We start from the raw sequence: 14,668 nt of genomic DNA, 5'->3' as shown, positions 1-14,668 counted from the left end.
CGAAAGCCCAAGGGCACCCATTGCTTGTAGGCTCGGAGGCCCGCACGGACCCCGCGGCACAAAAGGAGCGGGGAGGGGACCCGGGTGGGTCGGCCGCCGCCTCCTGGTGCATCTCGGGAAGGGCTCCGCCTGGGCCCGGCCCCGGCCCCGGCCCCGGCCCCGGCCCCGGCCCCGGCCCCGGCCCCGGCCCCGGCCCCGCGGCGGCCTCCCCGGCGTCTCCCGCGCTCACTCGCCGCCAGGGCGGAGACGACCCCGCGGGCCCGCTCCCGGCCGCAGCTGCCGGGGCTCTCGGGGCCCTCGCTCAGCTCTGCACCCCAGGGGGCTTTGTTCCCGTGGGCAGCCCCTGCCCCACCCACGCCGCCGCAGAACCTGCTCTCGAACTATCCTCCGCACGACCTCCTTGGAGACGTCCCGTCTAGGGGCGCGCTGGGGCGGGGGCGGTAACAGAGGCCCCGAGGGGACCCGAAGTTTAGATTTGGGGGCAAAGAGAAGGAAATGCGCCGAACCCGCCTCCTCCCATTAGGGCTCAGAGGCGGGCCGCTGCCTCCCGCGCTGGCGGCTCGCGCGGGCTCCGCAGGGCGCGCTGGCGGGACGGGGCGGGGCGGGCGCGGCGGGCGGGCCCGGGGCCTGCACGTGGTGGGCCGGCTCTCCCCGCCCGCCCCGTCCGGCCCGGGAGGGGCACGGCGCTCGTGGGGTAGGACAATGCCACCGCGGCCCCGCTCGGGAGGGTGTCTGACCCTGGGGGCCCGGGGACTGGAGGCTGGAAGGAGAGGGCGGGCGGGCGCGAACGCTTCCTGCGCGGGGACGACAGCGTGGGAAGCGGCCGAGCCGGCGCCGGCGGCGGGTGCAGAGACCCACGGGGGGCGGGGGCAGCCGGTCGGCTGAGCGGGCAGCGGGGGGAAGAGGGCTGGTCCGTACCTCGGTCCGCCGGCTGGAGCAGAGGGCGAGCGAGGCGGGCATCCCCGGGCGCGGCGTCCCCGGGTGGCATCGGCGGCCGCTGGCGGGCTCCGGGCGGGCGCGCGGCGCGGGGACCCAGACGCACGCGGCGGGCCGCGCCGGCTGTGTTTACATTCCGCAGCCGCTCCACGTTGCGCCGCCGTCCTCGCCTCCCATTGGCCGGCTGGCGGGCCCGCGCCGCGCTCCTCCCGCAGGGGCGGGCCGCCCGCTCCCCGCGCGGGGACGACCCGGGCTCCTCCGGCCTCGGCGGGACGGCCTCCCCCCCGCCGCCCTGGGCCCGCCGGAGCCGCTGCCACTCGGTCCACGTCGCGCCGAGCCTGACGCCCGCCGCGCCCGGGCGGAGGGCGAGAGGGAGCCGGCGCCCACCGGAGGGCGGTGCGGAAGCCGAGCGGCGGGGCGCGGGCTCGCGGAGGAGGGGCCTCTGACCCTCGCTCCCGCCGGCGGCCCCCGGGCAGGTGAAGGCCGCGCAGGTGCCGCAGCCCCAGGCCCGGAGACGTCCCGCGCCCCCCGGGGCGGCGGGCGCGGCGAGGCGGGCGCGCGGGCCTGCGGGGAGCGGCGCGGGCGCGCGGGGCGGGAGGCGGGGCGCGGGCGGAGGTGTCAGCCGCGGCGCATGCGCGCGGGCGGGCCCGCCCGGCCTATATATGGGGTTGGCGCCGGCGCCAGCTGAGCCGAGCGGTGGCGGGTCCGGCGGTGAGGAGGCGCGTGTGCGCGCCCTGAGGAGCCGGATGCGGGCGGGATGCGGGGGGAAGGAAGCGCCCCCGGGCCGGGCCGGGCCGCGCTGCGCCGCGGGCGGGAGCCCGAGGGAGGGGGAGCGGGAGGGCTGCGAGGCGGGCGGCGGCGGCGATGGGTCCCCGCGCTCCGTTCCTGTCAGGACCTGAGGCGGGGTCGGGGAGCCCCGGGGCGAGGGCTGCCCCAGGTGCCAGCCCAGGGAACCCCCCTCCCGCGGGCCTCTCCGTGCCTCCCGCGGGCGGGCGCTGTCCCCGGAGAGGCCGGGTGTCCGGGGCCTCTTCGCGGGGGAAAGCTCCGCGGCAGCGGTTTCCCCGCCTGGAACTGAACCCCCTTCCTCCCGCTGCCGCCCCGCCGGGGGCCGGTCCCGGTGCCGCGGCGAGGAGCAGGCCCGGCGGCGCTGGGGGAGCGCGGCTGGCGGGCGTGACAGGCCTCGGCTTCCCGCCGCCTCCAAATTGGCGCGGAACCGGCTCCGCCGCCGCCTCGCCCGCAGCCCCTCTCCCCGCGGCGCGCCCGGGCGGCGGCAGTGAGGGGCCGTCGGAGCCCGGCTCGCGGAGCAGGGGAGGGGTGCAGGGTGCAGACGGGGCCCGATTGGGGAGCCTCTTGCGCTTTCGGGGTGCCGGGGTGCGCTTTGTGAGCTTCTGGAGACGCGCCCCGGCTGTACGCAAGTTGAGGAAGCGCGGGCGGTGCCGGCGTCGACTCCGCGCGGGAACTCGGGGCGCGGGCGGCTCGGGCAGCGCCCGGGGCCCCGAGCAGCCGCGCGCGGTGCCTGACCCGCTGTCTCTCCCCTGCAGACGCCTCCGCGCCCGAGGATGTCCCGACGCAGGTAACACTCCCCTCGAGGTGCCCCGGGGCCGCTGCTGCCCGGGCGCAGCCTTTCTAACCAAACGTTCTCCCCCACACCCGCCGCAGCAGCCGTTTGCGAGCGAAGCAGCAGCCCCGGCCCGGCCCGGCCGACGCCCCGCGGGACGCGCCGGCCGCCCTGGCCAAGAGGAGGAGGACCGCCCCGGTGAGCGGGGGCGCGGGGGCAGGGCAGGGGACGCCGCTCCCGGGGGCTGGGTGTAACCGTGGCCCCTTCTGTCCGTCAGGACGTCAAGAGAAGGAAGGAGGCGGCCACGAGGAAGCAGCAGTACGAGATCCGGGTAATGCGGCGCCGCGCGGGAGGCGGGGGCGCGCCTTGCGGGAGGTCCTGACACCCCCCAGCCGCCGCCAGGGGCCAGCAGCGAGGCGCCCCTCCTGAGGGCGGCTCGTGGGTGCTGCGCCGGGACGGCTGCGGGGCACGTTTCCCGAGGCGGCTGGTTCCCTCTGCGCGCCCGGTGGCCGGGCGGGCTCTTTGTTCCCCACTGCGGTGCGGGGTCCCGGCCGCTCCGGGGCATAAACGGGTGGGAGGTCGCGGGGACGGCACCCAGCCCGTGGCCACCTAGTTCCTCCTGTGCTGTGAAGAACACCCTCTAGACACCGTGGCTCCCTTTGAAGCCAGCATTGACTGGGGAGACGTGTCCTTTAGTGTTTAAGTAACTGATTCCACTTGCTTCCGTTTTTATCAGGGCGGGATTAACTGGGGGAGGGGGAGGCTTTTTATAAAACAAGGTGCCCTTTCCACGACTGATAAACAGGGAGGGGAGCTTCAGTTTTCTAATTCTGAAAGTTACTGGTATCGACTACAGATGCATTGTTATTCCTCCCCGCCCCCAATACCTACTTTCCACAATTGCATTTTGTCTAAAACATCCTACCAGTTACTCTTTATGAAGATTGATATGAGCTATATGACTTTATAAAATACAAATACAAATGCCCTCTTGTTAAACTACATTGTCAGCATGTTAGCTAATGATGGTGTTTGGGGAAAACTATAGACTGTTTAGAAATATTAGCTTCCATTTATGAAAGATTCCCAGATAAAAGCTGGTCTCCTGTTGCACAAATAGATATTTTTATTTTCTCTTAAATGACAGAATTGCTGGCCACCTGTATTATCTGGGGGGATCAGCCCTTGCATCATCATTGAAACACCCCACAAAGAGATAGGAACAAGCGACTTCTCCAGATTTACAAATTACAGATTTAAAAACCTTTTTATTAATCCTTCACCTCTGCCTGATTTAAGGTAAGAAAAATTTCAGTAACTTAATATCAGATCGAAATTGTACTGATTTCATAGATGGCACTACTTTATTTTTTGCCTTCATTATAAGATAAACTTGTAAAAATGCTTTTTTTTTTTACTGATATTTAAGCATATATAATCTGACTAGTGTTATTTGCAAATGATAGGGGACTTTAAAACATTGATTCTATGAAGTTATTTTCATTTGCTTGCTGAGCACTGTAGCCTTATCAGAAGAACTGAATCACCTTTTCAATGGCATTTAAATAAGTTATCTAAATGGTTAAGATGGAAGCATTTTAACAGGTACAGCATTATCATTTGGCATACCCATCCCATTTACTTCTTTCCAAGCTTAGTAAGGTCTATACTTTTTTCTAGTTAATGAATAGGACTAGGAAGTAAAGCTTATACAAAACATCTAGTGTAGTAACTTATATTTGGCTTTAATAAGCAAATTAATGGACTCAGACATTTAAACTTACCAATCCTCCTCTTCCCCCCTACTCTGTCCGACGTTATCTCCACTGTAGGTGACTCTACTATTGGTAACCTATTTGGAGGTGATTGAGACTTGTCTCTACTGGGATCATGTGCTTTAAATATTTACTTTAGTGTTGCTGTTGAGAAAACATGGTTATCTTAAACAGGAATCTTATACATTATAAATAAATGGGGACAAAAAGCACTTGAAATCTTTCAAATGAGATTATCATAATCCAAGTTTTTACTGTATAATTTCAGGCTTCTGCTTTTTCATGCTAAAGAAGCAGTCTCTAGAAGTTAAGGTAGTAGTTTTGTCCTAACTTACTTTAAGAGCTTCTCCCAAGTTCTGATTGAAAGTTGGATTTCAGTGTCTTAAAGTTGAGTTTTTTCCTATGTAAAACAGAGAGCTTGTACATTACGTAGACCACAAAATTATTTCTTGTTACCCTCTTTCCATAGCTGGGGATGTTCAAACGATGTTTGGCTAAACATGTTAAAGAAAGAGTCCCGATATGTTCATGACAAACATTTTGAAGTTTTGCATTCTGACTTGGAACCACAGATGCGTTCGATACTTCTAGACTGGCTTTTAGAGGTATGTCCCAACAGTGCAGATTTCCCGTCTCTGTGTGGTGGAAGATGCTTAGACATAAATGTGCTTTTCATGTGCCCTCATGGTATATATCATCCATTGCCAGCAGCCATCTTTTCGGAGGGGGGGTTTACTTACTGTAGTTGATGGTACCAAAATGGAAAATGACTGTCTATAAGAGAAAAACCATGAGGACACAGACACTACATCTCACACATCCCAACCCCAATTCAGAATTCTTGGTGCTGGGGTATTGCTGTGTACCAGACATGGTTCTAGTGCTGCGACTACTCAAAATGAGTAGAATATATAGTTGACAAGGTTTTGAATTATGTGCAAAGTGAAAGAACCAGGACTAGGCTTCATTGCCTTCAAAAGTCCTTTTCTGTATCACCAAAACCAAATTATTGTTTGTAATCCTGATTTCTATGTCCTAAACAATAAGGGGGCTTTGAATATCCAGAGGCCCTGGCCCTCTAGGCTCCATGTAGCTTCCCTTTATTACATACCTCTGTTCCTTTCAGAAACACGCTGTACCATTAGTCTGAAGGAGTGATCCTGAAGTCCCTACAGATGTGTTCCAGACTTTCTTGCTTAAGCCCGTTCCCTGTTATTGAGGAAGTGATTACTTACATTGCAGACAGACAAACTGATTTTTGCTCTGTAGTTTCCCTGTCTCTAAGGTAGATAAAAATGGTAGATTCTAAGGGAGAGAAACTATAGAGCCTTTTTGGTGGAGTAACACAGGAGAGTAGATCTGCCAGGAGCTATTCAGAAAAGTCTTCGAGACTATAAAGTGTTCTTTTGAGTCAGGTCATCTTAATTCCTTATTCTGATTAGAAAGGAAGATGGTATTTCAATCATGTGGTTATAAGAAGGTAGTGGGGTTTTGATTTTTTCTAAGTGTCCAGTGATCATGGAAGCAATTTAAGCACAATTATGTTTATTTTACTTTATTTTCCTATTTATGTTAATTTTTATCTAGTGGCTGTCAAATTTATTCCTATTTTCCCTTAAATATATGATTATATATGCAAAACATTAAGTCCATGTGAAAAAAACCATAAAATAAGAGTGAGGAAGTATTAGATTCATCCTACTAGCTTATCCTGTTAGTGCATCCTATTATGTTTTCCCCCAGTCTTAACTTTGGTATCCTAAAAAGCAAAGTTGGGTTTATAAAAGTATTGTAAAGTCTACTATGCTAAGATTTAATTTGGAGAAATTCATGGAATATTTAAATCTTGGGGTTCTTGTCTAGGTATGTGAAGTATACACACTCCATAGGGAAACATTTTACCTTGCGCAAGACTTTTTTGATAGATTTATGTTGACACAAAAGGATATAAATAAAAATATGCTTCAACTCATTGGAATTACCTCACTCTTCATTGCTTCCAAACTTGAGGTAAGTGCTCAAAGTTTATCCAGAGACATATTTATCCACCCAGTTTTTAAAATCAACACATTAATTCCAGAAATTCTACTATTTTGATACTAACTCCTTAGGAAAGATGAGTGGTTTTTTCCATTACACTCTCTGAACATTATGATTTGGATACAAGAATAAATATTATAGTTCCCTTTTAGAATCTAAGTCTATATTATAAGTCTCTGGTTTAAATTCTGGAATTAGTATCTAGGTCAAATGTTCCATGGCTCATTCTGTCCAACAGAATATACTGATGCTGTCCCTGTATACATAATTATGGTGCTTGGAGTCAATAGAGTGGTCCTTGAAAACTGATTAACCAATCAAATGAAATAAATGCTTTTTTGAGTTAGAATAATGATCTATATCCAGCCTAATACCTTTTAAAAAATATTTTAGAGAGGAAGGGAAAGGGATAGAAACATTGATCCGCTGCCTCCGCCTTCCCCCTGCTGGGGAATCAAGCAGCAACATGGGCGTGTGCCCTGACGGAGAAATGAACCTGTGACCTCTTGGTTCATGGGTCAGCGCTCAACCACTGAGCAACACTGGCTGGGCCAGCCTAATATTTTTGTATCTGACAGTTGTGCCAGGATAGAAGGCAACTCCTTTCCTGCTTGAGATTTTCCTTCACACAATCTCAATATACTTAATGCATTATGAATATCATTAGTACCTTCCTCTGAAATTTCTAAAGCCTGCATGTGGAGGGTAGGAGGACTGAATCATGCATTGACTTCCTTAAATATATTATTATTTTTCTTCCAAATTTACCTTTTGAGCTTTAAGATCCCCAAATTCTGCCAAATTTGGTGAATAAGTTTGTATGCAGTCTATTCTTACCTAAAACCATGCTCTCGCTCTCTCTTGACCGAAATCTTGGTCCTTAGCCTGTTCTCATCTGTGGCAGGCATCTCTTCTGCTCCTTTGATCACCCTAGTTCTTCTTGGGACTGTTAAAGCAGACCCATCATCAGCCAAACTGCACAGAAGTATTTTGTGATAAACTGTACTTTTGTATTAACATAAAGGAAAATTTTTCAGTTTCTAGAACTTACTGGTTGAGTGTTTTGTTTTGTTCTGACCAACATGTTAGGCAATCTTAAAACAAGACTGGCTTTTAACTGAAATGACTGGTTAAAATACTGATGTTGATTATAGCTACAACTCAAGATCAATTCTATGGAAGTAAGTCTCAGTCAATATAATAGGCCAATTTAGACCGAGATATGAAAAATACCTTTAAATGTAAGTTTGCTTTGGCTATTGTAGAATTATTTTACTAAGATTTATTTCACTTTGTGAAGCTGTCCTTAAAAATGAAGTCTGTAGGTGGTTTGTATATAATTCTTTTGTTCATCTCAGTCTCAATTGTGTATAATACTGATTTAAATATCCATTTTAAAGGAAATCTACGCTCCTAAGATCCAAGAGTTTGCCTATGTCACGGATGGTGCTTGCAGTGAAGAGGACATCTTAAAGATGGAACTCATTATATTAAAGGTAATAAATAATAATTGTATCTTTACTATTCTAGTTGCAATTTAATAGCAGTAATTATTACTGAATCTCAAAGACTACAATGTAAGAAATCAAAACTGAGGTTTTTAGTATTAGGATTGTTCTAAGAGACTAATGCAAAATGTTGACAGTGTTATGGATAGAAGAGGAATTTACTTAACCTATAAACTCTTATTTGTATCTTTCAAGTTTCTATATTGCGAATATACTACTTTAATTTAAAAGTGGTTAAGGACACCACTTTCAAAACATATAGGTAGGTAGTAGTTAGCATATAATGAACATATAAATGAATTCCAATGATTCTCAGATCTTAGTCATTTTCCCTATCTTCCAGCAGACAGAGAATGAGAATGATTTCACTGGCTTTTTTCTATATGCAGAGAAAGGGCTATTAATAGAAAAGTGGAGGAGAGACATAAAAGTCTTTAATCGGGCCTTCAATGAGAGATTAAAGAGTGAATGTAAGCTACTAGAAAGTATGTTATTAAATTTGGACTTCATGGTTTATTAATAGAACATACAAGAAAACCCAATCAATATGACTTTCATTTATAAATTATAGACTACATTATAATATACATTATAAATGTATAGAGTTATATTTACAGACTGTAAACATGCAGATAGCTCTGTTAGAATGGTATCTTGTTGGCATGTTGATATTATTCTAATAAAATTATCCAGGTTCAGCCCTGTAGTACAGGAGGGTGTCCAAGGAGATGGCATTCTCTGGGCAGTTCTACGGGTGTTAAGACCCTCTGTTCTCTACTAATTATTTTGGACTTCTTATAAATGGTAAAGTCCCAGGGCTTCATGGAGGGAAAGATGTCATTGGAGATTACAGAAATAAAGAAAAAGTGTAGGATCAGTTCTTACACGATCTGAATGGAATTAGTTGTGGAGTCACTGAATACAATTAAAAGAGTAGTTTTAATGAAGAGAACAGATTTGGAAGACCATGGGCTGCAGGAAACAAAAAAAGTAGTAATGAGTAACAGGCTGAATGAACTTTGTAAATAAAGACAACTAGAGAATAAGGGATCTATGTCAATAATAGCGTAAAAAACAAGCAACTTTAGATTGTGAGGTACCTATAAATATATTGAATAAAAAGAAAAGGGGTCAGAATAAAAAAACTCCTAGGAAGAAACAAGACTAAAAGCAGAAAGTTTCTTAAATGACTAGTTAAGAAAGTAGCTATATAGTGTGGTGTCTGTGTACCTACATGTATTAAGAGGCATCTTAATTTCATTTAACAGGCTTTAAAATGGGAACTTTGTCCTGTAACAATCATCTCTTGGCTAAATCTCTTCCTCCAAGTTGATGCTCTTAAAGATGCTCCTAAAGTTCTTCTACCTCAGTATTCTCAGGAAAAGTTCATCCAGATAGCTCAGGTATTGGCATCATTATTGTTAACTACAGGTTCTGTTTAGTATTGGCTTTTTTAAATTGATTGATTTGAGAGAAACATTGATATGTTGTTCCACCCATCCATGCTTTCCCTGGTTGCCTCCTGCACGTGCCCCAACCAGGATCGAACCCACAACCCTGGAACATTGGGACGACACACCAACCGAGCCACTCTTTAAAAACCAGGGCCTTAAAATAAATACTTCTTTTTGATATAAAATGGGGAAAGATTTTTAAGCCAGTTCTCTCCAGGCTTTATAATGGTATGAAATTATTCTATATGATTATCTTACTCTTATATTTGAATACACCGGGTACCTATTTTACATTTTAGAATGAAAATCACCTTAGTTATTTATATTTTTAAAAAATTTAAGTTCAAACTAAAGGTTCCTAGGCCAGCATATAAGAGATGGTCTAAGAAAGTAAAAGTGGGTATAGTTCTTTCCTGTCTGCTTCTCATAGTATCTTAAGGCTGCTCTGCCTATATACGTGAAGAAAAATCTACATTCTTATTCTATGTAGGATATGAAAATCTAGCAAATGCACTGTGAACACTAAAACTGGATAACCAGTAAATATATTGGAATTGGTTCATTTTGTAAGGCTTAATATTTTGACAGAATTCCCAGCATCCCAGGTTATCGTAAGCGGCATATACGCCCTTTTGATAGAGGGCAGTTTTGATAAGCTGATAAACAATATAGAAACCATTTGTAGAGGCATATAATTAACTTCCAGTTTTTCTCATTTTTTCTACCTGCTGGGTCAGTGGAGCAAGCATAATCTAAATTTTATTCCCCTGGACCGGTGTCACCTCAGGCCTCTGAAATGTAGCCCTTACATCTTTTATTGATTGGATTATACTGCCCCTTAAAGAATCTCACTATTTAGAAACATGTTTTCTTGTGTATCTGCTTCACCACAGTCTAACAGATGGTTCTTAAATTTTTTTTTTCTTTAATATATCTTTATTGATTTCAGAGAGTAAAGGAGAGGGAGAGAGAGAGAGAGAGAGAGAAACGTAAATGATGAGAGTCATTGATCAAGCCCGCAAACCGGGCATGTGCCCTGACCGGGAATCGAACCCCAATTGCCTGGATCCTAGGTCGACCCTCAATCACTGAGCCACGCCCGGCCAGGCTTAAATGTAACTTCCTCGATTTAAAATCTTCTAGTAGTTTCAATGATCAGAACTCTGAAAGTTCTGGCCTCTTAAAGACCCTTTATCATCTAATCTGGGTTATGCCTCTGCAGCTACCCCCACCCCTTTTCTTAAAAAAGGAATAAAGTTACTCCTTACTTAATTCAGACCACCTATCGTAAAAAATGTTGAGTTCCAAGGGAAAGTACTACTTTATCTTTGCAAACGCTGTTTTCTACACCTAAACACTACCTCCCAACCTTCCCGGCTACCTTGGAAGTCCTCCCTCTTCCCCACTCCGGTTGAGGTGTCCTTCCGACTCATACCCGTCACACTGCAACAGTCCTGTTTGTTCACCTTCTGACCTACAGTCCCAAGGCTCCACTTCCATCAGGGTGGTGGCTTATCTACCTTTGGAACCCTCTAGTTTGAGCAGTTCTTGGCATGTGGTCCATATCACAAACACTCCAGAACGTTAGCTGACTGGTATTTACTAGCGACATGTAGTACCTTTCCTTCTCCTAAATACTTGTCATTTTGCTTGTCAAGCTCTTAGATCTGTGTATTCTAGCCACTGACTCGTTAGAGTTCCAGTACAGAGTCCTGGCGGCCGCTGCCTTGTGCCATTTTACCTCTGTTGAAGTTGTTAAGAAAGCCTCAGGTAAGGCACTATTTTACCTTCTGATCTGTTCACAACTTTTAAAGAGACTATTAATTTATGAACTTGAGCATGCTGCTAAACAGGAATTTAGAATTTTTATGGAAAACATTTAGCAGTGTAGTGATTACCTTACCTTCCTTTCTGCTAGTTCTCTAATCTGCAATGTGTATCCATCAACAAAAAATAAGGTCAAATGGAATTAAATCCATTTGAAGTTAATCAACATGATTATAGTTCTGCTTTAAGAGTTCTTTGGGTTTGACAACTTTAATTTCACTTGTAGAAGGTACTGGTTAAGAAGCTCTAAGTCTTTTTTCCCCCTCAGTCACATTATATAGTTTGCGAGTCATAATCTGTTTTGACTTGCTAAAACTTGTTTTTTGGTTCTTTTTAAAATGAGTTTTAAAATAGCTATTCTTAAATTTGGAAGGAACAAATTCATCAGGCATATGTTAGGTATTTTCTGATGTAACCTTTACATGTTGCTAACTTTTCTCTGCCTAGGTTTGGAATGGGACAGCATTTCTGAATGTGTAGATTGGATGGTGCCTTTTGTCAGTGTAGTAAAAAGTTCTAGTCCAGTGAAGCTGAAGATGTTTAAGAAGATTCCTATGGAAGACAGACACAATATCCAGACACATACAAATTACCTGACTATGTTGGTATGTTCCTTGTGGAGTTTTTGGGTCTAGTAAGTCACTGAAATGGATAGTAGGATGCTACAGAGTAAGGGGATAGAAAGTTCTAATGGGCATAATGATTTCAGAATGTAGAAAAGTTAATAACTCTGAAGTCAAAGCAAGATTTGTGAAGTTTTTTAAGGTTAATGCCAATAGTCTAGGTTGAGTTTTAAAAAATACCTCTAGAATGTGACAGCCATTATACTAGGCCTAAGTAGCCTCAAGTTAGTATCCAAAAGTCTGGTTTATTTACTGTCAACGCGTTAACTCTTAGCTGTTAATCTCTGCATGATTTCTTCACGTGTAGGATGAAGTCAATTACGTAAACGCCTTCAGGAAGGGGGGACAGCTGTCACCAGTGTGCAACGGAGGCATCATGACACCACCAAAGAGCACTGAAAAACCACCAGGAAAACACTAAAGACGTTAACTAAGCAGACAAGTGCTGAGTTTTGGGTAGAATTTCATTGAAATGAACTACTAAAGTTTTACAGGAAAATAATTGCTATGACTGTCCTAGCCAATTCAGAAGTTTCAATGCCATTCTTTGATTTTAAAAAAACACTTAAAATTGGCACTAAGAAATTTATTTCATTCCTATGTCAGCTGTTTGAAGAAACAGCAGGACTTGTTTACAAGGATGAATTCATTCCCCAGATGACTGGATAGAAGGCAGCCACGATTTATCCATGTTTGGACCCAGTGTTACCATGTTGATCTTGATGAAATTTTATCATTAGTCTCAAGACTAGATAAGTGCTACCTTAAAGGGTACAGTAAGGGATACAGTCCTGGGAATCTAGTTCTTAGATTCTAAAAATTCATATACTATTGCTTAGTGCAATTTGGTTCTTGAAAATGAAATTTAAACTTGTTTACAAAGGTTTCATTTTGTAATAAGGTGACTAATTTATCTACAGCTGCTGTAGCAAGCTGTTATAAAACTTGAATATTTACAAATGGTGAACTTTAAAATGTTTTTTAACTAGTTTGTTTGCGTTTCCATACATAACACTTTTAACCAGTAAGGCTTAGAAAAAGATGGTGTTTAAAACTGTGCTCTAAACAGTGGGAATACCAAAGAAAATTCTAAACAACATAAAGCTGTGGCTCCTACTTGGGGCTTTGCCATACAGGTTGCTTTATATTTGAAAAAACTTAAGTACCCTTTAAAACTATTTATATGAGAAAGTCACTTTATTACTCTAAGGTATCCCTAAGGACTTTTTAATTAGTGTGACTAAGGCTTTATTTATGTTAGAAAACTGTCAAGGTCCTTTTTAAATTCCTACATGAGTTAAGGACAGTGTCAAGTGGAAGCTTAGCACCTGACCTAGACTTCTATTAGGGCAAAAAAGTATTAAATGTATACTAGCTCCCAGCAATCTATTTATTTAAAAAACAAAAACAAGGTAAACTTCACAAGAACTTGGTATATATAGACTAATTCTACAAAATGGTTTTCAATGAAACTTTTGCCTCAGAAAACAAATTATACTACATTGTTAGTTTATTCTGTTACTAGATGTGTGAATCTTGTCTTCGAAGAAATTATAAATTTAAGCTATTATGGCATGAACTCTTCTGTACAGTTTTTGTTTTTAAACTTTCAGTATTTTGTCTGAAAAGAAAACACCACTAAATGTGTACATATGTATTATATATAAACTTCATCTTTTAATACTGTTTATATTTTGCCTATTGTTTAAAAAATAAAAGTTAAAAAAATTTAACTGCTTAGAAGTAAAGTTTTGCCATTGCTTGTAGAAACTTTTTCTTCCTTCTCTGTGCTGCCAGCTGTAACACTTCTTCTGGGTTGCTCGCGTTCAATTCTGTCTGGCCGATGGCTTTGATCTTCCAAAACAGAAAAGTGATGTTACTAGAGGTCTGGTAAAAAATACAGTCTTGCTAATCTATACGCATTATAAAACTATTTACATGCTAAGAGACGGAAGAAATGAACACAAAGACTGACTGCAGCCACTCTTAAAGAAAAGATTAATTGCTGAACCATAGTTTACGGAATTAATCTTCAGTAACATTAAGTTTATTTGACTAAAATACCAGTAACTTACATGTAATTTGACAATGACATTTTTACAGTTAAATTAAGCCTTCTATAAGACAGTTTGAAAAAAAATCAAAATTCATGTTTCAGGACTTCACTTTTTAATGTGCAAAAATAGCTCGATGCCTGGCGCTGTATCATACAGTGACTCATTTTTTCCATGATTAGAAATACTCAGCCTACTAAAAACCCATGGAGTGTTTTGTGACACCATTTTTTAGGACCTTGGAATTACCTTTAGATTTTAAAAAAGTTATAACTTCTTTAAATAACAAAGACTATTCTGACAGGTAGCTTGAAAGGAGAAAAGACTATTCAGAAGTGATCTTCAGTTAGGTTAGGGAGTAGGAAGAACTGGATGGCGTCGTTCAATATGAAGGAACCCGTGGGAGAACCTGGTAGTGGGGTATAACTAGTTACTTCAAGCAAAGTATCCTGAAGACTGGCTATCAAAGTGTGACATACGAAACAAGTGGGAAGAGGAGCCAATTAAGAGAAAGGACACATGCTTTGTGGGTAAGGAGGCAAAACCGTGATGGCTTAGACTGCCTGTAGGGCAACTGGGAAATAACCAGGTGTAAGGGGGAGACAGAGGAAGATACCAGCAAAGACAAGACACCTGGAAAAATAATAAAAGTGATGTCAGAGAAGGAAGAAAGAATTTCCAGCCCGGCTGGCGTGGCTCAGCTGCTGAGCATCGACCCGAGCTGGGAGGTCGCGGTTCGATTCCCGGTCAGGGCCCAGGCCCAGGCCCAGGCTGCGGGCTTGATCCCCATTGGGGAGCATGTGGGAGGCAACTGATCAATGACTCATTATGGATGTTTCTCTCTCTGAAACCAATAAAATATTTTTTAAAATTTTTTTTCCAGAAGGACTTTA

General features: G+C 45.4%; 3 protein-coding genes across 7 annotated transcripts in view; 1 reads left to right on the top strand and 2 right to left on the bottom strand.

Moving 5' to 3' along the window:
• Window positions 1-971, bottom strand: part of NDUFAF6 (NADH:ubiquinone oxidoreductase complex assembly factor 6) — a 76,323-nt gene extending 75,352 nt beyond the window's left edge. The window contains exon 1 of the mRNA XM_081117145.1: window positions 919-971. The gene's annotated coding sequence lies outside the window, so the exon portion shown is untranslated. The remainder of the gene's footprint in view (window positions 1-918) is intronic.
• Window positions 972-1,588: 617 nt separating this feature from the next.
• CCNE2 (cyclin E2) lies at window positions 1,589-13,460 on the top strand. Of its 4 annotated transcripts, none has more exons than XM_081116964.1 (12): window positions 1,589-1,647; window positions 2,478-2,509; window positions 2,596-2,692; window positions 2,772-2,825; window positions 3,642-3,793; window positions 4,739-4,874; window positions 6,133-6,279; window positions 7,710-7,805; window positions 9,086-9,220; window positions 10,930-11,041; window positions 11,546-11,703; window positions 12,029-13,460. In XM_081116964.1, exons 2-12 carry the CDS (start codon window positions 2,496-2,498, stop codon window positions 12,140-12,142), a joined length of 1,215 nt encoding a protein of 404 aa, XP_080973090.1. In that variant the 5' UTR covers window positions 1,589-1,647; window positions 2,478-2,495; the 3' UTR covers window positions 12,143-13,460. The 4 variants fall into 4 exon arrangements, with proteins under 4 accessions (XP_080973090.1, XP_080973092.1, XP_080973091.1 ...); XM_081116966.1 differs by having other exon boundaries at window positions 2,599-2,692; window positions 12,029-13,428; XM_081116965.1 differs by having other exon boundaries at window positions 1,629-1,655; window positions 12,029-13,428.
• Window positions 13,369-14,668, bottom strand: part of INTS8 (integrator complex subunit 8) — a 35,013-nt gene continuing 33,713 nt past the window's right edge. For both annotated transcript variants that reach the window (XM_081116962.1, XM_081116963.1), the window contains one exon: window positions 13,369-13,575. In XM_081116962.1, coding sequence (XP_080973088.1) covers window positions 13,459-13,575 — 117 coding nt within the window. In that variant the 3' untranslated portion in view covers window positions 13,369-13,458. The remainder of the gene's footprint in view (window positions 13,576-14,668) is intronic.

The sequence above is a fragment of the Miniopterus schreibersii genome, assembly GCF_964146895.1.
Source record: "Miniopterus schreibersii genome assembly, chromosome: 17".
NCBI lineage: Eukaryota > Metazoa > Chordata > Mammalia > Chiroptera > Miniopteridae > Miniopterus > Miniopterus schreibersii.
The sequence above is the reverse complement of the archived record's forward strand: the minus strand, read 5'-3'. Positions and strand labels throughout refer to the sequence as shown.

What these genes read in the sequence shown, in the direction of transcription:
- CCNE2 (XM_081116964.1), top strand. An exon ending in TCACCTCTGCCTGATTTAAG is followed by an intron (nt 3,794 to 4,738) that starts GTAAGAAAAATT and finishes CTCTTTCCATAG; the next exon opens with CTGGGGATGTTCAAACGATG. An exon ending in CAAATTACCTGACTATGTTG is followed by an intron (nt 11,704 to 12,028) that starts GTATGTTCCTTG and finishes CTTCACGTGTAG; the next exon opens with GATGAAGTCAATTACGTAAA.